The sequence below is a fragment of the Choloepus didactylus genome, chromosome 1 (assembly GCF_015220235.1).
Source record: "Choloepus didactylus isolate mChoDid1 chromosome 1, mChoDid1.pri, whole genome shotgun sequence".
NCBI lineage: Eukaryota > Metazoa > Chordata > Mammalia > Pilosa > Megalonychidae > Choloepus > Choloepus didactylus.
In genome coordinates this window covers 121,416,521-121,444,227 of record NC_051307.1, presented here as the reverse complement: position 1 = coordinate 121,444,227, position 27,707 = coordinate 121,416,521, and the positions used below count along the sequence as shown (strand labels likewise).

The 27,707-nt window shown below is 37.7% G+C and overlaps 1 protein-coding gene across 5 annotated transcripts in view; it reads left to right on the top strand.

The window, feature by feature from the left end:
- FNDC3B (fibronectin type III domain containing 3B) overlaps positions 1–27,707 on the top strand; it is a 370,299-nt gene that overhangs the window by 97,846 nt on the left and 244,746 nt on the right. For all 5 annotated transcript variants that reach the window (XM_037840631.1, XM_037840625.1, XM_037840597.1 and 2 more), the window contains exon 3: positions 17,584–17,659. In XM_037840631.1, coding sequence (XP_037696559.1) covers positions 17,584–17,659 — 76 coding nt within the window. The remainder of the gene's footprint in view (positions 1–17,583; positions 17,660–27,707) is intronic.

The window sequence follows — 27,707 nt, the reverse complement described above, 5'->3', positions numbered from 1 at the left end:
GCATTTTTGTTTAAACATTTACATATTAACTTTTTTTTTGAATAAGATTAAATTTGATAGATTTTCAACCTTTGAATTCTTGTGTTTTTCTTTTTAAAATGTACATTTGTCATGTTTATTGTAGTGTGGTAGCCATTATTTTGCTTCATAGTACAGTAAAAAAAAATATGTAGATATATACACACACATACACACACAAACACAACACACACACAACACACACACACATGAAGTAAAGATGGGATACTTCTGCATCCAGAAGGTACTAAGACATATGTTTGTACATAATTGTTTTCATGTAGGCAGATCACCCCCCTTTTTTGGTCCAAGTGATTAATTTAAAAATGTGATCGTATGTAAAATATATACATTATATTCTGAACATAACAGTAGTGAGCAAGCTACATAAAATTAGTGACATTAATCTCCAAGTTCCAAATGCAGATATTCATTCTCATTTCCTTTCTCTCTCCTACAAGTATATTTGTAAATGTAAAAATAAACAGCTTGCTAAGATCCAGTTGCTAAAGTGCCATGGGTATTGTATCTAGGTAGTTTGGGGTTTAGCTACTTTCAGATTATATTTGTTTCTTCATTTAGATTGGCATTGACCAGAACTAGGTGTCTCCTAGTCGTTTTTCCAGACAGTGCTAGTGTGACAATAACTTGGAAGCTAGACTGTGGAGAGCCCTAGAAGAAACAAAATGCGTTTGTATGAGCCCACACTGGTATTGCTTTTCTGCCCCAGGCATTTTTCCTTAACAGGTGACGTCAGATCAGGTCATCTGCTGAGAGTTAATGTGTTTTATGGTCACAGGTGTGTTGAGCACCATTATTAACCAGACTCATTTGACTCTACCTCTCCTGATTCTCTTGCTTTGCTGCCTGTTCTTTACTTCTTGCAGTATAGTAGTTTAAGCATTTGGGTAAAATGCACGGTCTGCATTTAGGCAGTTTCTTTGCCAAGGAATTCTTTTTTGCAAATAATTGGCCAGTTAAGTGGAGATGGCAGAGAGAGAGAGTTTTGAGGGCAAGTTGACTGGAGTTTATATCAGTAAAGCTCCACTTAACACTGTCATTGGGGTTCCATTCCTGCTGTTTTGAAAAAATGGAATCAATTCTGGAGGGCCAGATTTTAGATTTGGAAGAAAATGGACCTTTGTGGTTATTCAATTATATTGCATGACTTTTCATTTTTTGGAGGTGTCATTAAAATGTTTTTGTGTGCAGCACTGAAGTACTGTTACTGCCTCAGACAGAAGTTTCTTTGGCCTTTGTATTGGAGTGTTAGAGTTGTTCTGGTTCATGGGAGAAACCATGACACACTGAAGCATGTGCTTTGGTAATAATGTTGTTTGGTAGCTAAATTGACCAGAGTAATGTGGTTCATTCATCTTTTCTGATTTCACCATTGAAAATTTTGGTTTGCATTGCCAGAATGGGTTTATTTAAGATCCATTTTAGTTAGCATCACTTTGGCAAGAAAGCATCATGGAAACCATCCTTAGAGAGTAGCTATTTCTTTATAATTTATTTGGTGGCTTTAGTCATGCCTGAAAAGAAAACTATTATATAAAATATGAGCGTAATGCGATTTACAGTGGAAGGACGTCCATATTTTTCTTTTCAGGTTTGTGATGGGAAATTAGACATTAGGTTCTTTATATCTTGTCATGAATAATGCTTGTTTTAAAGACCCTGAGAATGGATCGACAGTGGAGTTGGGTGTTAGAAGAGTCTCTTTCTTCATTTTTAAATTGTCTTTCTCAGGATTAGGCACTGAGTGTTCTCTTACTTTTTATTGACTGCCTCTCCACACCATGCTACTACTTCAAGCTGCCTTGAAGCTTTAAAGAGGCTCCATTAAAGAGGCTTGAAGATAGGCATCACATCAGGTGTATGTCCCTTCTTTGGGGCTCATTTTCTAGCAATTATTTTAAAACCTGGGGGGTAAGAGGGTGGGGTCTATAAGGATGACTCTTCCATAGATTTCGATGCCTTGACAACATAAATGAGAGATACATTAAGGGTCAGATTTTTGACAATGAAAGAATGACAAGTGTGTTACTAAATTCTTGGCATTTACCTCAATCTTAAATGTTACTTTGTAGGCTTGCTGATTAAATTTTAATCGAGTGGTTGTTTGTGGGGGATAAATTAAATTGTTAGCAAGAATGGCTTTTTAGTTGATATTTTGATTTCTTTATTCCCTCTGTGTTGGAGGGAATGGATAGTAATGATTTGAGGGCTTATGAGGTGCTAGGCACAGTGCTAAACACTTATATACATCGTTTCATCCAGAAATCATACACCCTAGAAGGTGCCGATCATTTTTACAGACAAGAAAGGTTAAGTACTTGCAGCTGGTGAGTCACGGAGCTGGAATTTCAACTGACTTATGTCCAGTTCCAAAGCTCATGCTCTACCTTCCAGGGAGGATGGAGTTGCCTGGGTTAGGCGGATCTCAGTTAGACTTGCTCAGGTAAACTGCTGGGGAGAGACTTGAAGCTCAGGTCTTGCACAGTGGTAAGTCATAAAGTTGACAAAGAAGAGTATTCATGTTCACTGTCTTATATGATCTTCCCCCTTGTCCCAGAAAGTGGCAGGGTTCTGGCACTCCAGCTCCTGAGAGTGGTGGGCAGTGCAGTAGTAGTGGCACCTGGAGGCAGAGGTTGCACACCTGCTTCCCACATGAAGGAGAAGGAGTTGTGAGTGGAGTCACTTGAGGTTCAAGCCACGTACTGGTTACCTTTCTTTCTCCCTGGAATTAGCAATGGGGAAGGGGTTCTCTCTGGCCTCAGCAAATGGTGAGAGATGGTGGTGAGAGTGGGCGTCTCACTCTGGGAGTGAGGAGAGTGCCTTTTTGTGACTTTCTTTTCCTCCTAAACTCCACCCTTCATTTGCATTAAAAAATTACTTCACCCTAGAGGCAGTTTTTGAGACATAGGAAATCTAAAAATTTGGAAGACTTGAGCCTATTAGGTTGTTTATTTTTCATTCTGAATTTATAATTATTTCTCTTAAGTAATGCCATAATAAAAACAAGAACAAACAAAAAACCAAGTTTACCCCTTAAAAAGAAAGTGGCCACTTTGCTATATGAGCATTTCTTAAATCTTTAACCTCTACTTTTTCCCATGCTGGAGACAATATTTGTACCCTGAGCCATGACACCCAACTTATTTGCTAGTGAGTTCCTCATTTTCTTTGTTTTAGATTGATCACGGACTGCTTGGACTTTGACTCTCCACAAGATGTTAATTATATGTTTCAAAATCATGTGTTCTGTTAAAAATCACTTACGCATAGCCTTGGAAAGAGAACTGGAGGCATGGAGTTGCTTCAGGGTGCAGAATATTGTTTTGGAGGCTTTGGGAAATAAATCTTAAGAGTTTGTTCATTTACCACCAAGACATATTTAGTCAGTGTATATAAACAAAAGAAGTCACAGTGTGCCTGGACATTATTTGTCCCAGATGGAGTTTAAACTTGGCTCATTATACTGCACTGATGTCATGGTGCATAAACTGGCGCTGAATTAGAGACGTGCATAGAATCTGCTGTGTGCTTGTATGTGAGGAGGGCGTGCGAGGAGGAGGGGAGGGGCTGGCTGGAAAATCTTTGTCATATTTTTCCCTCGTTGTCTGCAGAGACTAGAATCAGTTCTGAATTTGGACTTGATGCAGAATGAGGGAAGAATTGGAATAATCTGTTCATTTGTACAAGTCAGTGTGTGTGTGTGCTCAGTGGTGTAGTTCTTCCAAGATTGAACGTATAAGCATGCCCAACTTGCCAGCATTTCCTTACAGAGCTCTCACACCAACATCTAGAAAAGAAAGTCTTAAAGCATTACATTTTTGAAGAGCATTTTCAGTCTGTTTGCCTTGAAATCTTGCATCTGAACAGTTTCTTTACACTTTTTAATGATCTCGAGTACCCAGTTGTGTAATTCTGTTTTCCTGGAATGTATGGTGGATAACCCCACAAACAAGTTGCTTAAGTGTAAAAAAGGGAAATAAATGCTTGATGCTCCTTAGAGAGATCTGGCCGACTCTAATTCTTCCTGTGTGTTTTGAGAGGGCAGCTTGTGGGTCAGAAACCTGAGCCAGAGAGAGTCCTCTCTTGGATTCTGAACAGTTTGTATGTGGTGTTACTTTGTTACTTTTTATTGCTCACTTTCATTATGTTAATCTTAATTAGAAGCATTTCCAAATAATTCAAACCATTTCGTCGATGTAAAAAGCTTGGATTTCGGAACTTTTGTGAATGGATTCCAAGGTCACTGTTGTTGCTGGGATCCACGGAAGCTGAACAGACATGGGAATGTGAATGAGTTGGGAGGTGAGCTTTTAAGGAAAGCCAGAATGTTTCCCAAACAGAAAATCTGGTCATAGGTGAGAATTGTCTGGTTTTAGGTTTTACTGAGAATGTGAAACTTGGCAGATTTATACAATTTTCTTTCTTGAGATTGTCTCATTAGAGGCCACATTTTTACTTAGCTGAGAGACTTGCCATTGGTAGCAAATTGAAGGATATGAAGTGTTAATAACAGTTATCATTATTGAGCACTTGTATGTCAGGCCCTGTACCAGGGGCTGTACTAGATTTTCTCCATTCCTTAGAGCAAACATTTGCGGTAGGTATTATGTCTGTGTTACACGAGGAAAATATGGGGTTGGAAAGGTTAAGTGATTTGCTGGGAGTCATCCTTGATCTGTGTGACTTGTTCTTCCCATTGGATATCTTAGGATTCCTAGTTGATTTCTGAAGTATTAGCTCAAAGATGAATTGAAACTAAAGTTAGGTTAGCAGAGTGATATGACTACTCAATATTGACATACTTATAATGCTACTCAGAAGACCTCTTGGGCTGATTGCCATCTAATTTTGCCTCAACATGTAGTATGACAGGAAAAAGAAATTTAAACATGTAGAAGGAAATATGTGTTAATGAAATGCTTCATATTTTTGACATCTTTATAGTACTTGATTCATTTTTTTAAGTTAAAGATTAACGAGTTGTAGGTGATACTATTTTTTTCTTATCTGCCCTTCTGAGTCTTTGACATTTTTAGACCTTTTTGTGTACGTGCAGTATGATAAAAGGTAATCCATAACTTCAGGATATAAACAAATGAATTAGCTGGTTTTAAATGGAATTATTTAGGAATGAGAAAGCAAATGTTTTGGGGATATTGAGTTCAGACTGTTGAAAACAAGTAGTGCAACAATTATGCCTAGACTTGTAATTATATTTGTTTTACAATAATCACACTAGCACTCCTTTCCTACTGGTCAACAAACCAGCGAAAATGTAGTAGGTGGACAAACATAATCCACTGTGACTGCTTGGTGAGTTGACAAAAATAAAGGAATGCTAGATTGGCTCTTGAAAGCTGTTTAGGTTAGCTTTTTTTGAGCAGAAATATCAAGAAACTTGAGAGAAGATTTACTGGCCAGAAAAAGTCCAGAAGGAAAAGGAGGTGTGAGAGAGGGGCTGATTGTAGATGCAGGTCAGTGGTTGCACTGGTAGTAATGAAAATAGGTGACAGAATTAGAATGACAGGAAGTAGGAAAAATTAAGTAGGTATGGCTTAGAAAGCTGTCTACAACTTCATCTTCATAACCTTACAAGTCCCGGTGTTGCAGAGAGGTAGGTCAGAACTATACAGCAGCAAACCATAACCCAGTTGATCACATTTAAAAGTTAAACCAGCAGTTATTTTTGAGAGCTCTTACTTAGAGCAACATAATCCATGAATTGTCATAGGTGAATGTTTCAGTAATGTCTTCCCTGGTCTTCATGTTTCCAATGTCTCCCCTTCCAGTTTGAGTTCCTCACTGCTGTCACAGCTGTCTAATAATGTTGCTTTCCAGCTAGAAAATTCTATTTCCGACAGGATAAAGTGGGATAATCAAGGCTCTTCCAGGGTGGCCCTGATCTGCCTCACAGGCTCACCTTTACTCCCCTGTCATATGCATACACTGTTAAAGCCACATCGCAATTCTGGTTGTTTCTTAAACTTATCATACCATTCAGGCCTCCATATGTTTGCTTGTGTGATTGTACTTTTGCTGCCTACCTGCAATCTCCTACTCCCCCTTTTAATGTCACTCCTATCTATATCTTTTCCTGATTTCTAGGCGATTTCTTCATCAGTTTCTGTAGCAGATGATCATGTATTATTATGGTTAATTACAAGATGGGTAGTATTTCATCTTCTCCAATTTAGAATCCTCAGTGCCTAACCAAAGTGCCTGACACATGAATTACTCTGCAAATGTGTGTTGGGGATTAAATAACTAAAGTTTCAATAAGTGCATTGGATTGTTCACAGTACCATTATATAGTTGTGCGTTCATCACCAAAATTAATTTTTGTATATTTTCATTACCACACATAGAAAAATAATAAGAATAAAAATTAAAGTGAAAAAGAACACTGGGTGCCTTTTTTTTTCCCCCTCATTTTTCTACTCATTCATCCATGCACTGGACAAAGGGGAGTGTGGCCCATATGGCCTTCCCAATCACATTGTCACCTCTCATAAGCTGCATTTTTATACAATCGTCTTCAAGATTCATGGGTTCTGGGTTGTAGTTTGATAGTTTCAGGTATTTACTGCTAGCTATTCCAATTCATTAGAACCTAAAAAGGGTTGTCTATGTTGTGCGTAAGAATGCCCACCAGAGTGACCTCTCGGCTCCTTTTGGAATCTCTCTGCCACTGAAGCTTATTTCATTTCCTTTCACGTCCCCTTTTGATCAAGAAGGTGTTCTCCATCCCATGATGCTGGGTCTAGATTCCTCCCCAGGAGTCATATTCCACATTGCCAGGGGGATTCGCTCCCCTGGGTGTCAGATCCCACGTAGCGGGGAGGGCAGTGATTTCACCTGCCAAGTTGGCTTAGCTAGAGAGAGAGGGTCACATCTGAGCAACAAAGAGGCATCCGGGAGGAGGCTCTTGGGCACAATTATAGGCAGGCCTTGCCTCTCCTTTGCAGCAACAGTCTTCCCAAGGGCAAGTCCCATGGTAGAGGGCTCAGCCCATCAAACCACCAGTCCCCTATGTTTGTGAGCACATCAGCAATCATGTTAATTTTAAGCAATTAAGAAAGCATAGTAATATAGAATATTTAATGACAAAATATTGGGAACTGATTTTTCTATCAGTTACAAGGATGCAGCATTTGTTATTCCCTGGACACATTATTTCTTGATTATGTTTTATGGGGAAGAACAGTGTTAAATGAATGACATGACCAAACTCGAAATGAGTTTTAAAAAATAGAACTTTGGGAGGAGGGCAAGCTTGACATAGGCAGTAAAATATGTTCTCTCACTGGCCTTGACATTCTGGAATTAGAGTTGGTTGTTTAGGTGCAGTGCACCGTTTACCAGAGATGTGGGACATTAATTAATTCTCATGTCAGCCTGGGTCATATTGCTCTGTCTCAGCCAGCAGAACCATACCCGAGGTAGCTGGATCTAAATTGGCTGAGACAGGCCCCATTCAGGGCATAAAGCACACCCAGGGTAGGGCTGAGAGTCAGTCTTGGGAACACAGGGTATGTGGATGGCAAGTGGGGGGAGGACAGATGTTGCGTCTTACCCAGTGTGCAGTTTTGACAAGAAATAGCCCTGAAATGGTGATGGCAGGAACCAAATTTTGTTTTCAGTTAATGTAATTTTCAACTAAAGGAAGAAGCATTATAATTTCAGTATTCAATTAATCTGTGAAAAATGTGTTTAATAAAATGAAGAAGAAAATTGTTTAAATAAACACAGTGGTGCTCCAGATGCAGAAGGATATTTGGTAGCTTTTGCTCTTAGCCAGGAAAAAACTACACCAAAACTTACATGGAATTTTGGTCTCTTATTTGCTTGGTTTTCAACTTGAAAGTCTTGTAATCGAAACTTTAGACTTGGGTGTTTGTGGTTCTCTTAAAGGAGGCTTTTAACCTCGTTTGGGCCATCTATATTGCATTTTGCTTTTATTTTGTTTCATTTGAGTGAAGGCTATATTTTTATTCTTCACAAACAGTTTTTTTTTTGGTAATAAAATCTCTTTATTCAAGGCAGTATACAATTAGAGGAATAGAACTGTACAACTTCTTACAAGCTGCTGTTTTGTTTTGTTTTTTTTTTTTAATGTATATAACCTTTACCAATTATCTTTAAATGGTTTATTTTTGTTTAAATGATTCCCTTCACCTTTCTCTCCTCATTTCTTGTGAACTCCATTTGTAAGCTCCAGGGGGGCAGCAGTTTGTATTGTTTAAAGCTCTATCCCCATGCCTAGAGGAATGCCTAGCCCATCATGGCACTCAGTATATACTTGCTGAATTAAGGCTAAGATAGTAGTGGTTCCTCTTAGGGCATTTATTTCATGAAATGCAATTACTTAACTCTTCTGCACGTGTGTATTTTCTGTAGGTACTGGTATGATTTCAGTGTGATTATGTGTCCTCCTTGGTTGGTCTGATTTCAATTTCCTTGGCTACCTATTATCCATTCCGGTCTTTTTGTTAATGACAGATGACTTTTGGGAAACATAAGTGCTTATAATGCAGTCTTCCCAGGAGTATTCTCATTTTTTTATGCCTGCAATTGGGGCGTAAGAAATAGCATCTAAGTGATTGTGATGTTATGATTGAGAGGTTCATCCTAGGATTCTAGGAGAAATCACGGACTTGACAGGGACTTTCTGAGAATAAATCCTGCCCAATATAAAAACAACTGCTTGTTAATTAAGGGATTCCTCACCACCTAACTGCCATACCCTGTTTGGGGGGAGGCACTTTGCCTCAGGTGTAACCGAGAAGTTAGGATTTAGGGGATGATTATGATTACTGAATCATTATATAGATATTCCTTTTTACTTACTCGTATATTAGAATAGACAGAGGGAAATAGTTGAAATGTTTGAACTGTAATCCAGCTGCGTTGATCTCTAATAATGATTATATGACTATATAGCCTTTGTCTTGTAATTGTAAAAACCTTGTGACTGACCCTCACTTGTACTCTCTTATCCTGTTTTTCAATTTTAATCACTAAAGACAGACCATAATGTTTATTAATGAAAGGCCTTGAGTCAGCCCAGAACTAACTCACCCCAATTCCAAAACTATCTTGCTGGATGGAACTGGATCTAACCAAAATTGGCCTTCCTGATATGCACAATAGCTTAAACTTCAACCTATAAGTGACCCATACCTCATTATAATACTAAAAATCACACCTATCGTCATATCAAGGCCGCCATTTTCTTACATACATTCTGTGCCTAAGCATGTAATCAAACTGTGCATGCCCAACAATTAGATTGTCTCTAACCTCATCATCTTAAGCCATTATGCTCATTATCCTAAAACCTGCCCATCTTTTGGTACTATAAAACCATCAGTTACTACAGTTGGGGGCGACAGAGTTTTAGGCTGATAAGCTTTTTTCTTTTTTTTTTTTTAACTGCTTAAATTTATTTGTGAGTAAAACAGTGTTACAAGGAAAAAAGAAAGTTTGTGTCCATATATGCAACTATATTTCATATTGTGATAAAAATTAAAATAAACTACAGAGTGAAAGAAGTCACTGCAATAGTGGGATGTCTGATCTGCTTTGCACCTAGCAGTAACTGTGTCTTTCTTTGAAACTCTGGTGTCTCAGGAATTGGTCATTTGAGCACATTAGTCAGAGAACCCACCGCTTTGATTCGTATCATGGAGAGTGAGCACAGATTTCCTAGAAGAGAACTTATCTTTGGGGATGTGCCTTGTCCCCAGTTAAGTGTGTTCCCTCATTGAAATTATTCATTGAATAACTTCATACTGTCTTCTTAGAGAATTGTCTCTGCGAAACTGGTGAATGTCAGAGGGGGTAGAGCAGTGTGGTAGAATGGGAGACAGGTCAGATAGTGCTAGTTCAGTCTCTTTTTTGTTTTGTGACCTTGGGCAAGTTCATTATCCTTTTAAGCTCAGCTTCTCCATCTGTAAAATCTGGGTAATAATACTTACAGAGTAGATGATGGGGGTTCAATAAAGAGCAATTTTTTTTTTTTTGCATTGAATTTTTTTAATTAAGATTTATTCACACATCATACAGTCATCCAAAGTATACAATCAATTGATCACATTATCATCATATAGTTGTTTATTCATCACCCTGATGTATTTTTTTAACATGTTCCTTGTACCAGAAAAAGTGAAAATAAGAATAAAAAAAAAGAGTGAAAAAAGAACACCCAATCTCCCCCCCCCTCTATTTTTCCTTTAAATTTTTGCCCCCATTTTTCTACTCATCCATCTATACACTAGATAAAGGGGAATGTGATCCACAAGGCTTTCACTATCACATTGTAAAGAGCTATTTTTATAATTATAGAGAAAGAGCTGGAAGAGTTGGTAAGGTAGCCTGCCTCATGCTGAATTAACTTTACAGATGTGAAATGGTCAGTCAAGGTGGACAATGTTTGAACCTTCCATTCTTTCAGGAAAACAGAGTGTTAAAAATTTTAGCTTGTTGGAGTGTTTATGTACCTTGCTTTAAATTGAATAGTTGTAAAGCCCAGGAAGAAATAAAACAAGATCATGTATCCTGTTAGTTTTGTTGACCAAGGAAGAGCTTCATCTAGTATACATGTCCTTGTGCCTTGACCCAGTGTTTGTTTAAATATCCTTGGAGGTTTCCTGGTTCTTGTATGTTTTCTGGCCAGCTGTGGATTCATTCCTTGGGTGGGACAAGTGAGCAGAATGAGGCAATCACTATTTTTCCATTATCTTTCAGTACCTTTCTATTTTACCTGCTCAAAATTTAATCTTGGGACATTTTCTTTATATATGCTGTTACCAAATATATACAGTACTTATTGGTAATTTGCAGCCCATTATCTCCTGTTGCCTGATTTGGAGAAAAGAGAAGACAAATAATGCCTACTTTCAGTTTTGCTTTAGGCTGGCTTTGGTCTATGGCACAATGACCAAGGTCTCAAAGGTGTGTGTTGGTGGATGGTTTGGGACCTCCAGAACCTGGGAGGAACCCCCCAGGATTTCTCTGGAGTTTGGGAATCTGTGTGTGTGTGTGTGTGTGTGTGTGTGTGTGTGTATGTTTGTGCCAAGAGAAAAGAGGTGCCGCTCTTTCTCTCACAGAGTCAAAGGCCACTTTATTTAAATGCTGTTTTATTGAGATATATTCACATAACCTACAGTCATTCAAATTGTACAATCAGTTATTAACAGTATCATTGTACAGTTGTGCATTCATCACCACAATTTTTGAACATTTTCATCACTCCCCCCCCAAAATAAAAATAAAAGTAAAGGTAAAAATAAAAAAGGACACCCAAAACATCCCCTAATCCCATTTCCCCCTATTATTCATTTACTTTTTATCCCCATTTTTCTACTCATCTGTCCATACACTGGATAAAGCAAATGTGAGTCACAAGGTTTTCACAGTCACAACAGTCACATTGTATAAGCTATATAGTTATACAGTCATCTTCAAGAATCAAGGCTACTGGGTTGCACTTCAACATTTTCAGGTATTTTTTCCTAGCTATTCCAATACACTTAAAACTAAAAAGGAATATCTATATAATGCATAAGAATAGCCTCCAGAATGACCTCTCAACTCTATTCGGATCTCTCAGCCAGTGAAATTATTTTGTTTCATTTCTCTTTTCCCTTTTGGTCAAGAAGGCTTTCTCAATCCTTTCATGCCAGGTTCACATGCTCATCCCCTAGAGTCATGTCCTCCATTGCCAGAGAGATTTACACTCCTGGGAGTCATCTTACACGTAGGGGGTAAGGGGGTAGGGCAGCAAGTCCACCTGCCGAGTGGGCCTAGAGAGAGAGACGCCACATCTGAGCAACAAAAGAGGTATCTGGGGGTGTTTCTTAGGCACAATTATAAGTAGGCTTAGCCTCTCCTTTGCAGTAACAAACTTCATGGGGGCAAGCCCCAGGATTGAGGGCTCTGCCTTCTAAATTGGTAGTCCCCAGTGCTTGCACGAGTATCAGTAATTCCCCAGGTAGGGAAGTTTAACATTTCCACATTTTCTCCCAGTCCCTCAAGGGACCTTTGCAAATACTTTTTATCCCAAATTACTCTAGGATGTATCAGGGCTTCACACTAACCTGTACAAACCAATGAGATCTAATTCCCTATTCAAGGTTTCATGTAATTATGGTGTTGGAAAAAACTAATCGTACAAGATAAATTATATAGTATACTACAGAAAATATAGATTTTGCACCAAATAAACATCTCTTCCTGTGGTCTCATATAGAAGTTGAAGTTTTAAAACACAGTCAGTGTCATCCTTTACCCTTTATCTTATTTACCTTCATCCTGAGTCCATTTTGTTTGTATCTCTATTTGATGTCTGATCTCTTTTACAGCATCTTTAACAGTTGCTGTATGGGGTAATGCTGACATTACCTAGTTGTATGCCTCACAACTAAATTCCTTTTTGCTGTCTCTCAGTATTCCATTGTGTGTGTACACCACAGTTCACCATTCCATTCATCAGTCGATGTATCCTTAGGCCACCTCCATCCATTGCAAATCGTGAATACTGCCGCCATAAGCGTCAGCATGCAAATGTCCATTTGTGCCCCTGCTCTCAGTTCTTCCTAGTATATACCCAATAATGGAGTTGCAGGACCATATGGCAGCCCATGCTTAGCTTCCTGTGGAACTACCACACTGCCCTCCAGATGGGCTGCACCATTCCACTTCCCCACCAGCACTGATAAGGTACATCCCTTACTCCATATTTTCTCCAGCACTTGTATGCCTCTGCTTATTTTTTCAACAGTTTTATTCACACACCATACAATCCATCCTAATTAAACAATCAGTGGTTCCTGTTATAATCACATAGTCATGCATTCAACACCACAGTCTGTATTAGGGCATTTCCGTTTCTTCTGCAAAGAAAGAGGACGAGTAGAAAAAATAAATGAATAACAAAAAAATAAAAATAATAAAATAGAAATAAAATACAGTAAAAGGGTCACAACAACGACAGCACCAAGAATCCTGAACCTCTCCCTTATACCCCCTGTCCTTTTAACATTTAGCTTTGTTATATTGCCTTTGTTACAGTTAATGGAAGCATATTACAATGTTACTGATAACTATTGACTCTAGTGTGCATTAATTACATTTTTCCCCTATACCATCCCATTTTCAACACCTTACAGTGTTGACTTTCATTTGTTCTCCCTCATGTAAAAACATTCTTATATTTGTACATTTAATCACCATTATTCACCACTCTAGCTTTCACTAGATTATCGCAGTCTTCATCTTCTGTCTTTCCTTCTGGTGTCATACATGTCCCCAGCCTTCAGCCGTACTCACACTCATCTTTGTTCAGTGTCGTTACAGTATAGTGCTACCATCTCATGGTATTGTGCTATCCATTTCTGGATCTATACAGACAGTCCTGTTGAACATTTTGTACTCCTTCAGCATCAAATGGCCGATCTCTACCCTTTTTCTATCTCCTAATAACCTGTGTTCTCAACTTCAACTCTCAAAGTTTGCTCATTAATCTTAGTTCATATTAGTGAGACCATACAGTATTTGTCCTTTTGTTTCTGGCTAATTTCACTCAACTTAATGTCTTCAAGGTTCATCCACATTGTTGCATGCTTCATGACTTTATTCCATTTTACAGATGTGTAATCCATTGTATGTATATATCACAGTTTGTTTATCCATTCCTCCATTGATGGACATTTGGGCTGTTTTCATTTCTTGGCAATCATGAATAATGAAAGGCCACTTTTTAAAAGTTATTAGTTGTTCCTGGATAGAATCCTTCCTTACATGGATGTCTTTGCCTGTAGCTTTTAGGTTATATCATTGTCTTCCCCTAAGGGTATCTGTTGGATAATCATAAATACTGGCACCAGGTGAGAAGTGTTCATTTACACATGAAACAGTGAAGAGTAAGACAAGTTTCAAAGAGTGTGGCAAGTGGAAACAGCTCCAGAAGTGAAACAGGATCTCCTCTTCTAGAACAGTTTATATCTTGATTGTGTCAGCTTTGGATTTAACTTTAAAAAATGCTGTAAATGTCGTTTTTCTTCTGTGGTTAACCAGTACTGTTCTCCCAGCAGAAGCTTCTTTGCTGGACTGTTGTGTTGTAGGGATTGCTTGCTTAGCCAGGTGTCTGGTAATTTATTTGAAGCATAAATTAGAAATTTGCTTCCAAGGGTAGTCTTAGATGCTAGTGATCTTCTGGTTAATCAGCTACCCAAAATTTAAATTGCAAAAGTGGCTTTCTTTTTCTTCCTCTAACGAGTGAAAAACATAGATTTAGATTTGTATTTTTAAGGAAAGATCTATTATATCTGTTTCTGTTCTCTGGTGGCTAAAGCATTCTAGGATGGTGTTTCACTTTTCACGAACTTATATTTTCTAACTCTTGTTTTATTATTTTTTTAGACTTTGGAAGAGTAGTCTTTATTTTTCATTAAGCCTTGATAAACTGCTTGCTGTTTATTTCAGGCTTCTTGGTATATGTAGCACTTGTAGATATGAAACAGATCTGATGAAGCAATAGTAGCCTAAAGAATGCTCCTGTGATTTAATTAATATGGTTCCATTTTAACGTCTTTTGGGGGGAAAAGCTATCAGTGATTAAAATCTTTGTCTTTTTTCCCCTCTGACGAGACAGAATTCAACATGAGTTGGATTAATGCTGGCTTTGGAAAAGTAGTAAATGCTTAGTGAGTGGGCAAAACGATGAGGTTTGGACAGCAATGTTATGTTTTACCTTCTATATTTGAGAGAACTTGTAACAGTTATGTCTGTTTTGTGGTGAGCGAGCGAGTGAGAGATGCCTGACTGATGTTCACGAAGGAAAGATGAAGTACCCCGAGTCTGCCAGGAAGTGACTCACGCTGCTCAAGGCTGCCTGACGCAAGGCCAGCCACTGTCTCATTCATGCCTGTTGTCAGGGATGGGTTATGGGGCTGATGTGTGTCAAAATTGTATTTTTTTAATCTCTTTTATAGTAAGGTGGTTGTCTTTCCTCAGTATAATAAAATACTTTTTTAAAAAAACTTCCTTTTGCCAAAATGAATATGGTTGGTTTGAATACTGATTTTTTGCTCTTTCTATGAAAAATCAATATTGAGATACAAGAGATTTGCTTGGTTTCTGAGGTGACTTGGTAGATTATAGTCTGGTTGCCCTAACAGTTTAGCGGCAGTGAAAATTCTGGGAGCTAAACATTTGAAGAGGGGTATTTTAGTAAGATGCTCAAAGCTCTGTGACCTATCATCTCTCCACCTGAAGAAGTAAACTGGGGGTAGCTTGGGCAGTGGGTCATGAACTGGCCTTACTAAGTGGAGGGGAGAAGGCATATGTGGGCTGTGGAGGCTGGATGCCTCCGGGCCGTTCTTTGAATGAGGTCTGGTGTCGTTGACACTAAGAAACGATTACAGACACTTTTCTTGGAATATGATCAGCAGGCAATGTGATAGAGTCTGGAACACACCCCAATTCAGAAATCTCCTTTCCTGTCTCGGGTTTCCTATAATAATGGTGAATTCATATTTTCAGAACCAGATGTGTAGTTTTCAAGTCAAGTTTTAAATGTGGTGAGAGAGAGTATATGACTTTGGGAGTGTCAAAGAAAATCTAGGACATAGAGTCTTGGTTTCCCACCCCCCCCCCCCAGTTAATTAATTTCACAGACATATTATTGGCCTATCCTTGGGGGTTTAAACAGAGTACATGGTTTCTGCTCTCAGTCAGTGATGTTAGAATTGCTCTCAGAATTTTTAAAAAGAAATGGATAATTTTCTTTGTTAAAGTGTCACTTTATTCCATTGTAATAGAATTATGTTCTATATTTATATAAAAATAAAACTAATGCAAAACAATTTTCCTGTGAAAGGGATGAATTTAAAAGCTCAGTTTCGAGAAAGCAATCGAAATATTTTAATCACTGGAGATCTGAAGGGATTTCCTTTTAAGTTCTTGAAATGGTGCAGTCTGTTTACATTGGTAAGAGTTTGAATACTGGCTGAGAATTTGAATACTTCAGACTGAAAAGTAATTGACCCAGTTACTGTACAGGTAAATAAACTGCCTAGAAATAGCATGATTCAAGATAACGAGAAGCACCAGGCATGATTCCCTTTTCCTGAATGATCCTGGTTTTTCCAGTTAATGTATTTCCTGGTTTAAAACATTTTAATAGCTCAGCAGTGTCTCTTGTGGTGAATAATAAAGGTTTAGTTCTTAAAGATGAGCTGACTTTAATCTCAATAGTTTTATAAAACAGATAAATTATTGTCCGCACAGTAAGTAAAATTGGCTTTTTAAACTGCATTTTATGAAAGCTTAATTTCCAAGTTAAAATAAAATAATTGTTTGCAGTGGTTTGTTTTCCATTGAGCACTTCCTCTATACCAGGCACAGTACTAGGGAGTAGGATCTATTCCTCAGAGAGTGTAGCTTATAAAAGGAAAGACTAAATTACTAAAGTAATTGCTTAGTTAATTAAATGCAATTGTCAGTTCTAGGAAGGAGAAGTAGAGTCTTACTGAGAACATATGATAGAGGATCTCACCTGTCCTGAGAGTCAAATGCCACTTGTTAAGTTGAGAAGGATCAATAGATGGTAGCTGGTTGGGTAGGAGTAAGGTCGATGGTGTCCCTAGAGGAAGAGTTCAGGAAGCGCATTAGCGAGGGAACAGTGTGCTTGATGGCTCCAGGGCAGGGAGGACATGGCTTGCTCCAAGAACTGTAAGATAAATGGGACACATCTTGCCAATTTCTAGAAGTATGTACTAATTATTTTAATGGCATCAGCGTTGCACACAGTGATTCTTTCAGCTACAATTTTAAACCTGGGTTACATCCTTTAGTTTGTGTTTAGATATAACTTAGTGATTTTTCTTTTTGTTATCCTATGATTAGTACTAAAATTATGAGGCTGTTGAAAAGAAAAAACTCTTGGTCCAGTCCTTTGGAAATTGTCTTCTAATGTTAAATATCTATGTTAGGATGGTTCTTGTGATATTATTCTTTTATTTTATACTGCTGTTGTTTTGAGATCCTATATAGAGATACTTTGTTTTCCAAATATTTTCTTATAAATTGCTTTCTGTTGTTATAGACTAGAATAATATTACCCAAATCAGTAATATCTTCTTGGGAATGGTATGCAACAATATTAAGTCAAATCTTCATTTTTTAAAAGTATAGTTTCTGGTCTTTTTTTTCTAGTTTAACTCTTGTTTCTGAATTGGTGAGAGAGGGAGAAAGGAATTGTGCTTTCCAAAGAAAAGATTTCTTAAGATTGAGTTTTTTTGTTACATGACATAATAGGCAGCATAGGCGAATTCACATAGCTAAATTCAAATTCATGTACTCCCCCCTCCCCATCAAATTTGAACCAAGTCTAAGATTTAAACCTTAAGTTTTGTGTTTATACAAGATTCTGTGCCACATACTTCCTGATGAATACATAAATTTAGGTAATAAAACTGTTGAAATGAAGGAAAATCCCAGATGTTGTAGTATTAAATTGAAATTAATGTGTTATTTTGGCAGGTTATTCTCGTTCAAGTTAATCCAGGCGAGACTTTTACGATAAGAGGGGAGGATGGAACACTTCAGTGCATTCAAGGTAAGGAAGTTTTTTGTAAATCTTCTAACCAAAGAAGTTTCTCTTTATTTATTATTTTAAGGAAGTGAGGATTTTCTGTGTCTGCATATGATTTTTTTAGAATTAAAATGTGTCTCTCTCTCTGTCAAATAGGGATTCCTTAATGCTAATATAGCCCTGTGATATCCTGAAGGGACAAAATCCTTTTGTATTCTATTGACTTTTAATGACTTTAATACAACATTAATAGAATTTGATAGAATCCTATAGAATACATCCAGTATTCTATTGACTTTTACGTGAATTAATGTAATTTGGAAAAGTACAAAGAGGGGATTACACAAGGTTGTGAATACCAGGCTTCAGGGATTATTTGGGGCCCCTTTAGAAGAAAGCTGCTTACCAAATCTACCCTCTGACCCCCCAGTGATTCATGTCCCTCTCACATGCAAAACATCCCCTCCCAAGTTCTCCAGAAGTCTCATCCTATGACAGTAAAAGCTCAAAGTTTAGAATCTTATCACCCAAATTTCCCTTTATAAAGGACTCCAGTAATAGGATTAAGACCGATCCTGATTGAAGTTGGCCACACCTTAAGACTCACCAGGTGTTGGTGAGGCTCTTTGTTATATTTAATTACAGCTTCTAGAATGTTTCAACTAATTTCTAGTTTGTGTAATACTTAAGTCTTTCTCCATGGTTAAGTTTGGAAAGAAATGATTATAAGTACTATATCCATTTGGAGCTCTGTGCTGGAAGATCAATCCAGTTCTGTAGTTGGCCTGTAAATACTGCTGCATTGGAAGGCACTGTTCATGACAGCTTTTTCTGGCAGTGATTGGGATTATAGGACAAATGGTAAATTGGCATGTAAAACAAGATCGATACTAGACTATTGATTAGACTGAGATCTGACAGGAGACCTTATTTTTAACACTGTAACTTGCTTGCCAGTATATAGACAAACCAAGAGAAATACCCTTCAGTTTCCTATAGTGAGTTGCATAGAAACAATTGATTTTTCTGTTGCCTTGCAAAATAGCAGAGCACACTGTTTTGTAATTTTACTCCCTTTTTTTCTTGTACCTATAGGAATAAAAATTTCAGAAAAAAAATGTTGAGAAATGAGTGTATTTTCAGAGATTCAAACCTAATGAGTTATTAATGGCAATTAATCTGAAATGAATTAATCATTTTAATTAATCATTTTTACTGATTGCACTTTCATAACCATTCATTGTGTCTTTGCAGTTGACCTTTGATGTTCTGAGCCATTTAAAATCAAAACCCATTTATCTTTGTTGATGAAAAAATAGAAATAAAGGTCAAGGAAGAGAGGAAATAAATACCTCAAAATAGTATGGGATGTAGAATCTTCTACCTACTTGCAGTACTATAAAAAAGGATAATAGCAACAAATCTAATCTGTATGTTTAAAAAACCACAAGTGAAAAATGAGATGAAAAGTCACTTTACCTATATAGAATGAAGTTGAACTTTTTAGTTCAATAAGAAAGTGGTTGAACCTGGTTATAAGATTGGAGCCCCAGGAATTGGCTGATAATCTGTCCCTCTATGGTTGAGTATGTGCAACAGAATCCAGAAAAGCAAAATGCCGAATAGATCAGCATATATAAAATGTACCCCTCATTCCACCTGATTTTACTTTTTAGTGTCCGTTTTAGTGTCTTTGGATGTTCAAGCAAATGCCGTGCAATGGTTGGGCTTACATAATAGGGATTCATGAACTCACAGTTTTGAGGCCAGGAAAAGATCCAAATGAACGCATTATCAAGGCGATTTCGCCTGAAGACTGTGGTGTTCTGGGGCTGGTGTCTGGTGATCCTTGGTCCTGGGGTCCTCTGTCACATGACAGTGTACATGGTGGCCTCTTCTGGCCTCTCCTGTCACTTCTGGATTCCCTTGACCTTCAGCTGCTTATTTCCCTGGCTTTTTCCTATATCTGTCTGAATTTCTTTCCCTTTATAAAGGACTCCAGTAATAGGATTAAGACCCATCCTGATTGAAGTTGGCCATACCTTAACTGAAGTAACCTCTTCAAAAGGTCCTGCTTACAGTGGGTTCATGCCCATTGTAAGAACATGTTTTTCTGGGATGCATCTAGCTTCAAACCATCACAGTGTCTAAGGAGTTATATATGTTTATCTAGTTAGCCTCTCCCCCACTTTTTTTTTTTAAAGTCCATGTCAGTAACTGGTGCACTGTGCAGGAAATGTTACAAGTATGTTGTTCTGCTCACAATGGGAGCTTTGTATTTGTTCTTGATGATAGTTGGAGATAGTGTCATTAAAGCCCCTTCCATTGTTTTCAAAAATGCCTTTGACTAAAGCAGAATTATGGAGCCATTTATATTTTACACCCTCAGCTTTCCTATTCTTTGTTCTCCTCTACATTATCCTTGTTGGGGCATGGTAGTCCCTGACCCAGTTAATTGAAATGGCACAGGACAGAATGGGAGGGACCAGGACCTGGAACCAGGTGGCTTGCTAGGGCTTGGGAAACACTGGATCAATAGGATGAACTGCAGAAACTGGAAGGAAAGTCAGCCTGAGAGGCTGAACCAGGAATTCAGACCCAGCAGCTACCGCTGATATATAACAAGCAGTCATCAGGCCAAAAAAGCTTTTGTGTGAGTTTCGGTGTGTGTTGGCAAATGGTTCACTACAAGTAGGTAGGAGACAGCAATGTAGAATGTGGAAATAGGTAATATATTTGTTAATTCCAGTGTAAGATGTTATTATGTTCACTCTTACCATGATTAGTATCCTTATCATTGATCACATTTTTTCAGCTTATATACTATGCTATGTGTTCTCTCATTTAATGGATATGATAGGCACAAATGAGGCCCATAGAGGTTAATTCACACACATAAAATCACCTAGCTTCCTGGTATGCCTGACACCAGAATCCGAGCTCTTTATTGCCCTGCTCTGTGGCTCTACATCAACGAAGCTTGATCTCAAATAGCAGGATTCCATTCTCTCCAGGTATGCAACAAGAGTAAAGTGGCTTCCCATTCCTGGAGGGACAGGATTCTAGGCAGAATACCAGGATGGTGTTCAGATGGCTAGAACGGGGTGGAGGTGGTTCGCAGAGCAACACTGGATGGTAGAGACTGGGTCTTGAGAATAAGGCAGGCGCCTCATTGACAGAACTAAGATGTACTGGTTTAGTGTTGGACTAGCAGACAGCATGATGCGGGAAGTATTAGTTTCTTAATTATTTCTGTCCAAAGTCAGAATGAGGCCTCGAGTTGGAGTGGGCTGAGTTTCCAGGTGGGGCTCCCAGTTCAAGGCGCCACCTATCAGGAAAGGGTCTGAAATGAAGCCATATTGTAATGGAATTTTCTAAAAGAAGCATTTACATTTTGCTAGGGATTGAAGTTAAGAGAAGGAAGCTCTAGCACTAGCCAGCAGGTGGGGAAGCATTTTTAATTTTTTTTCCTCCTTGAGTAGTGGGGATTGGTGATGTTGGCCTTCCTGGAAACTTTTACAGCGTGGTTGAAACTGTGAGCCTAATAGCTTTGCTATTTCAACACTAGTTTTTAGATTAGGGACTGCATTTGGGGGGTTGAGGAGTTGACTGCAGGACCTTCCTGGAAAATTTGAAATTATGCCGTATGAGGTCAACCCCCTTTGCTTATAGTTAGCCTAATAATTTTCTCTAGCGAGCATTTATGGTATCTCTAGAAAAGATCCAAGAAGTTCATTGTGATGTCATTAAAAGGTAGTTTGGGAATCAAAAGCAAATTAATATAGAATATGGCTATTCTGGGGAGGGGACCCAAGATTTTTCTTTTCAGGGGAATGCCTTTGGTGATAATGAAGAAAGAATAACACAGGAAACACAATATGCAGTGAAAGCAGATTCATTTCTAATGGAATATTTCTCAATATTTTCCATGAAGCATGAGTCATAGGTCTTGAAGGAGCCACAAAGATCATAGTTTATTCTCACTTGGAGGCAACACTATATCTGTGGCATCCTTGACAAAAGATTTTTCTTTCTTGGGCCAGGTGAAACTGTAAAAAGAGGTAACTGTTAGGAAGAAAAGAATCTTAGCAATCAGCATGAATCCTTGCCTTTGCTTAAATTCAGGAATTAAGAGAGGGCAGCTGCAGGTCTCTCTCACTAGTTTCATATCCTTGTCTGGGGTGAGGTCCTGGCAATACAGCTTTCCTTCCTGCCCACACATGCCATCTTTTTATCCCGGCCGTTTCTCCACTGCCTGTAAAATCCTCCCAGCTGCTCTCAGCCAAAACAAATACCGCACTTCCTTTAAGGCTCTAGGTCTGTCTCTACCAGGAGCCCTCCCAGACCACTCCAGGCCATTCTGGCCTTTTTTGCATTCCTGGAGGGGCAGGTAGAGTTGGCACTATGCAGTCGGGTTATATGTGCAATCCTTTGCGTGGTCCTTGAATTAGACTGTGAATTCAGTTGTGACAGGGTACAGGGTATCATCGACCCACCCACTAGCCATGCAGCTTGATAATAATTGCTAACTGAACCCTTGACTGGCTCTGATAATTACATCAGGCATGATGATTTTTCTTTAAAATTTTACTGTTCTGGTGGGAGCTTAGAGATGTTTACTTAATTCTTTTAGTGGTCTCTATAATCTCTATAGAACTTTCAGATTTCAAGTTGCATGGATAATTGAAGCTAATCAGATCCTTTCAAAGAAACATGTTTGAAGTTTGAAGAACTTTTCATATTGGTCCTACATTAATGTTGCCGTTAATTTTTATTTCTGGTTTATGACTGTTATATAAAAATTGTGAACCTGAAGAAAACAGGTGACTGTCATGGTGATATAAGAATAAACAGATTAAAGTAAAATGCTTAGGATGTGCCATTATTGTTAATAAATAATATTTAAAGATACCAAATAGATAATGGTTTTTATCTAAAATAATTTAGACATCTTTTATGAAGGCAGTTTGACTCAGCTAACTTGTGTTAAGTTGAAATCTTGAAACGAGAAGGAGGGAAATAAGAGGGCCCTCCTTTGAGATGGCTTTAGCTTTCACACTATTAGAATGTGAAATGCTTTTCCTTTCTTGGGTTTTCTCCTTCAGCCTTCTGCATCTGTGTCTCTAATGCTTCCCCCACCCCAGTGAGAGTGGGAACCGTATCATTGATAAACACAGAGCTCTGCTAAGTGCTTCATGAATGAAAGCATTGAAAGCTGTTTGCAGTTTCTTAATCTTCTTGTTTGTCTCCCACCCCCACCCTCCCTGTATGATTCAGTTCCCAGAATGCCACAGGGAACTTAATGTCACTTTTTTTTTCTTATTTGGTACTGTACTTTAAGTGTATTTATTATACTTGTTTGGTACATGAAAACACTGACCTGCCATTCTTTCTAAGAGTTTTATGACAGGTCCATGGAACTTGGGTTGTCTCTTGCTTTTTTTATTGAGAAGTGGCATGAATGGTGTCATAGCTAGTTTATAAGCTGAGGTAGACTATAATTTTGAAAGCAAAGCTTTTATATGGTTCACTTTTTTAAAGCATACTGTATAGAAATGAGAAGTTCCTATTTGACTAGCTTAAAACCCAGAAAGAAGAACTGTTGGAAATCTGTTTTCTGAGGTTAAACTGAACCCTTGCCTTGTTTTAATTACAAACAATTTTTGATCAAAAATACATGGGTGGTGTGAAAGTGAAATTGTTGCAGCACGAGTGCATTAAGTCCTTCTGATTTTTGAAAACTTTCATTATATTGGACACATGATTGTTATGTGACTATAGTTATTTATAAGATGTATCATAAGGGAAATATTTTTTTTCTAGTATATGGTTAGGACTTTAGGAGTTTCTTTTTCTACTTCAGAAACTGCTTAGAAAATCCATTTGAGAGATTTGCAAGAGATTGCTAATAAGCTAAAATGTTACTGTGTACAATTAGGCCCCACTTAAAAATCTTTTAGAATTATAAACATCAAGTCTTTTGGCCAGGCTAGCCCTAGTGTTCTGCCCACCTTTCTATCATAGGTGAGAGTTAGTTCACAGTCCTCCAGGGTGCCTCTAAAGTGAGAAGTCGGAGTTTCTAGGAAAATTGGAAATGTTCCAGCAACTTTCCAGCTCATTTTATCTCTTAAATGTTAGCTTCATGACAAATCATGTTTTTTAAAAAAAGTATACGTGTATATATATGTAGATATACACAAATACACATGCAGACAACACATATAGGTTGAAATATTGGATAAAAGTCACTTTTAGCATTTTGGAGTGCACCTGTCTCTGAAATGTCCGCATTATTTTGTGCATGGTGGTTTAACCTTTCTTCCAAACGTGGACCTATGCACAGCCATTTTTACAAGCAGGCATTCTGTATGCTGACCCGACAGGCCCCTTTAAAGACAATAGCTTGCTGCTGAGTAACTGGACCAGCAGAAGTGTCTCCATAAGGGCCCGTAAGTACTGAGGGACCCAGAGCAGAAAGTCCAGTTTATGGAAGCGGTGAGAGGAAAGGCTATGATCATGGGTACAGCTGTCATCACACTGGGATTGGGTATTGTCCCAGGCTAGGACATAGCAGAGCCGAGCTATGTTGCTTCCCCAGGAAGTGTTAAGTCCTCCTCAAGGGCTGTGCCTGCTTCTTTCTGCCTTGCTCCTCCTGCCCTTCCCAATTATTCCTGTTTTTTATTCTTATGTTTACATAATAATGGAATTTTAAACCATATGATAAAAATTTTACCCGGTATTATAGTGTCAGACTTTCTTTGGTCTTTTCTCTCCAAGAAGAATTTCAGTGATTTGATTTGTTTGGAGATGTAAAGATTAATTGATATTATGTTTTGAGAGTAAAGGGTCTATATTTTGAATCCCTAGTTCTTTGCTTTCTAGCTAATGCTTAAGCTCTTAGCCTCAGTTTTTTTCTCTTAAAATAGGGCTAATGATATGACCTATCCATTAGAGTTGTAAGATATTCCATTGTAAGTGGCATTGTTGCTATGACTATCATTACCATCATCATCATCACCAAGTACTGTACACAACTTTGCTGGTTACTTTTTTTCCTAAATGAGATTTCATAATTAAATGTGGGCAATGACTTGATTTTGCTACTTGTGGAAATCAGTTGACATTCTGGCCTCCCATTTCATTGCTTATTTATAATAGGTTTGCTTTCATGGCATTTGCTGGTGGTGTACCTGTTCAGATATTTCAGATGAAGGAAGGTTAGTGGGAATGTATATCCCTCCTCAGATATAGGACTTTGATTATAACAATGGGCCTACTGTTACATGGATTTAAAGTAAGTTTTGTTGTAGCTGAAACATTAGTTGTTGCTTTTCTCTTTGATAATAAGCAGTTAATTCTTCCATCAAGTCTGAGCAACCATATTCAGACAGGCTATAATCTCATGTTGAATCCAGTAAAAACAGCTCCTTTGTATATGTCTCACGTTCTTTAGGACTTGCCTTTTACATTTCAATTAAATTCCATACTTCTTTTAGTCTTTATTTAATACATCTTGCTCTTAGGCATCACTGAAGGGCAGTAAGTCATACTGGTAAGATTATTATGGGTTTTAGTTTGAAATTGCCTGGCTTAGAACTCTCCTGCCTATTAGTTGTGCAACATAAAATTATTTACTTAACTTCTCTAACCCTCTCGGTTTCCTTAGCTGTAGAATTTTAATAATAATATCTCTTTTGAAGGGTTGCTGTGAGGATTAAACAAAATTTTGTATAAAAAGCACCTAAACGGTTTTTGATTCATACTAAGGGGCCAATTAATAGGTTTTCATTGTGGCTGGGCATTGAACCATCCTTCTTTTTTTGTTACATGTTATTTTAAAGCATTTTAGGAAGGTTGGTTGAACTTGAATCATTGGTTAGGATTTTTTAGGTGCCTTCACATTTTGATCCTAATGTTTCAAAATAATATACCTAAAAATTATGCAATAGGAGTTTAGCTTTTGTGCCCTTTTGCCTTTCAGGCTTGTTAAACTATGATTAAAATGTCATCCAAACGTACTACTGCTTGGAGTTCTTTAAATGTCACAGATCTTTGCTCTTCGGATAATTCAGAACCGCAAACTGTCACAATTCCCCATTACCTCAATTGTTTGCCATACATTACTTCATAGCTTGTAGTCTTTTTAGTTCTTGATTTATTCTTTCTGTACATTTTGCTCTTGTTCTTACACTTACAACTTGAAATGGAAAAGTTCATGTTAGAAGTGTCTTTAAAGAAGACTGGATAGAGTTCTCCAAGAATAGAGGTCAAATGTCTTTCATCTTTGTATCCCAGCCCTATCTAGCACATACTAGGCATTTAGAATAAAGAAAAATTATTCCTAATATACTGTTAAGGATTTATGCAAAAATTATTGAAAAACTCTTAGTTAATTCACAGTTTTTTTTCTTTCCCCTTTATTGTACTTACGTAGTTAAATTTGGTTATTTGTACTCTCAGTTCTTCAAATTACACTAATGAATGAAAGTATGAGTGTGTTTCAGAAAAACAGTAGTTCTGAAAAATTACTAAAGAAAAAGTAAAAAAGTAAAGAAAGTTAAAAAGGCGAAGTAAAAATGTCAGCTCCTTTTACCTATAAAAAGCATGAGAAGATGATTATGTTCATTCTCTTAATTACTTTTTTGTTTTGGGAGAAGTAGGCTGGGAAATACCTTGGAAAACATTTTTAAGGCTGTTTAATAGTAAAAGGCACACCAGCTTTTTGCCAGGCATTATATTTCTTCTTTGTGTTATTAGCAAGTGTCTTAATTTGGATTACTCATTAATATTTTTATTAATGTTTTCTTGAGGTTAAAAATTATGGCATTTATCTGTAACAATAAACTCTCTGTGAGACCCAGGAATAGAGTACACTCTAAATTGTGAATGAGCGTGGTTTTACTGAGGTAAATGAGGTAGGTATTGTCATTTTACCTCTTTCTTCATAAACATTATGGTGAAGTAGAGAGGAATGTGGTGAGATTGGTGGCAGGGAGGGATAGGTGGAAGGTGATAAGAGCCTGGGTGAGGGCAGTGGTGGTGGCATGTGGAAGCAGGAGAGGATACTAGAGGTCTTTAGCAGAGTCATGATTATTACCAGTGGGGCACTAACTGAAGAAGGAGCCAGGGATGCTTCCTTAGTTAACTGAATGGGCACTGGGTGAATTGAATATCTCTCCCCAAGGTAGGTGGAATACGATCTTTTAGAAAAATTTTCACCCTGCAATGTAAACAGTAGTTACTAAACATTTTGTACTCACTCTGTCCTAACTGGACAAACATTAGGATTAACTAAAAAGGATAAAAACCAAACAAACATTAGTCTTTGTTGTTATTTTTTAGGTAGATTTTTTTTTCTGCCCCTTAACTTGGGTATTCCGTCTCTGAGGATAGCTTTCACTGACTTGAAAGGTATTTTGCACACTACTTACGAGGTTGTGAAGACAGTTGGGCAAATGAGGTCTGTGTTTTAATACTACCTCTTTTTTGACCCATCTAAAAATGGAGAAAACTGGCCCCTGGATAGCCCACATTAGTGAGGTTTTCCTTTTAGACTCCTGATTTTGGGCTCTTTGAATATACTCCACATTTCTTGTGTGGTTGGATGCACCTTCACCTGCATCCCTTTTGCAATTTGGAGAGAAAAGTTTTTTCAAGTTTTCAAGTCTTCTTCTGTCTAAGGTGGAAACATTCCATCATTTAAATATAACACTTTTATGGACCCTTTATATATTATGTATAGAACCAAAGTTAATACCATTTTTGTAGTACCTTTCTGGCTATACGAATTTCCACATTTTACTTTATTAAAAACAGGCTTACGATTATTAGCAAATTATAATTTCTATTCCAAACTGAAAAGAAAAGGAGGGCCTGTCATCAAGGGAAGAAAAATCTTTATGGATAGTAATGGAAACTTTAAAACAATCAAACTATAAGCATTATTTTTAATGTGTCATTGAGTGATAATATTATTCTTTGTTAGCAGACTGACTCTAGATGAATTTTATCTGTGTCCCCCCTTTTGTTTTGCAGTTCTCTTTAAAGTGGATACACACACACACACACACAC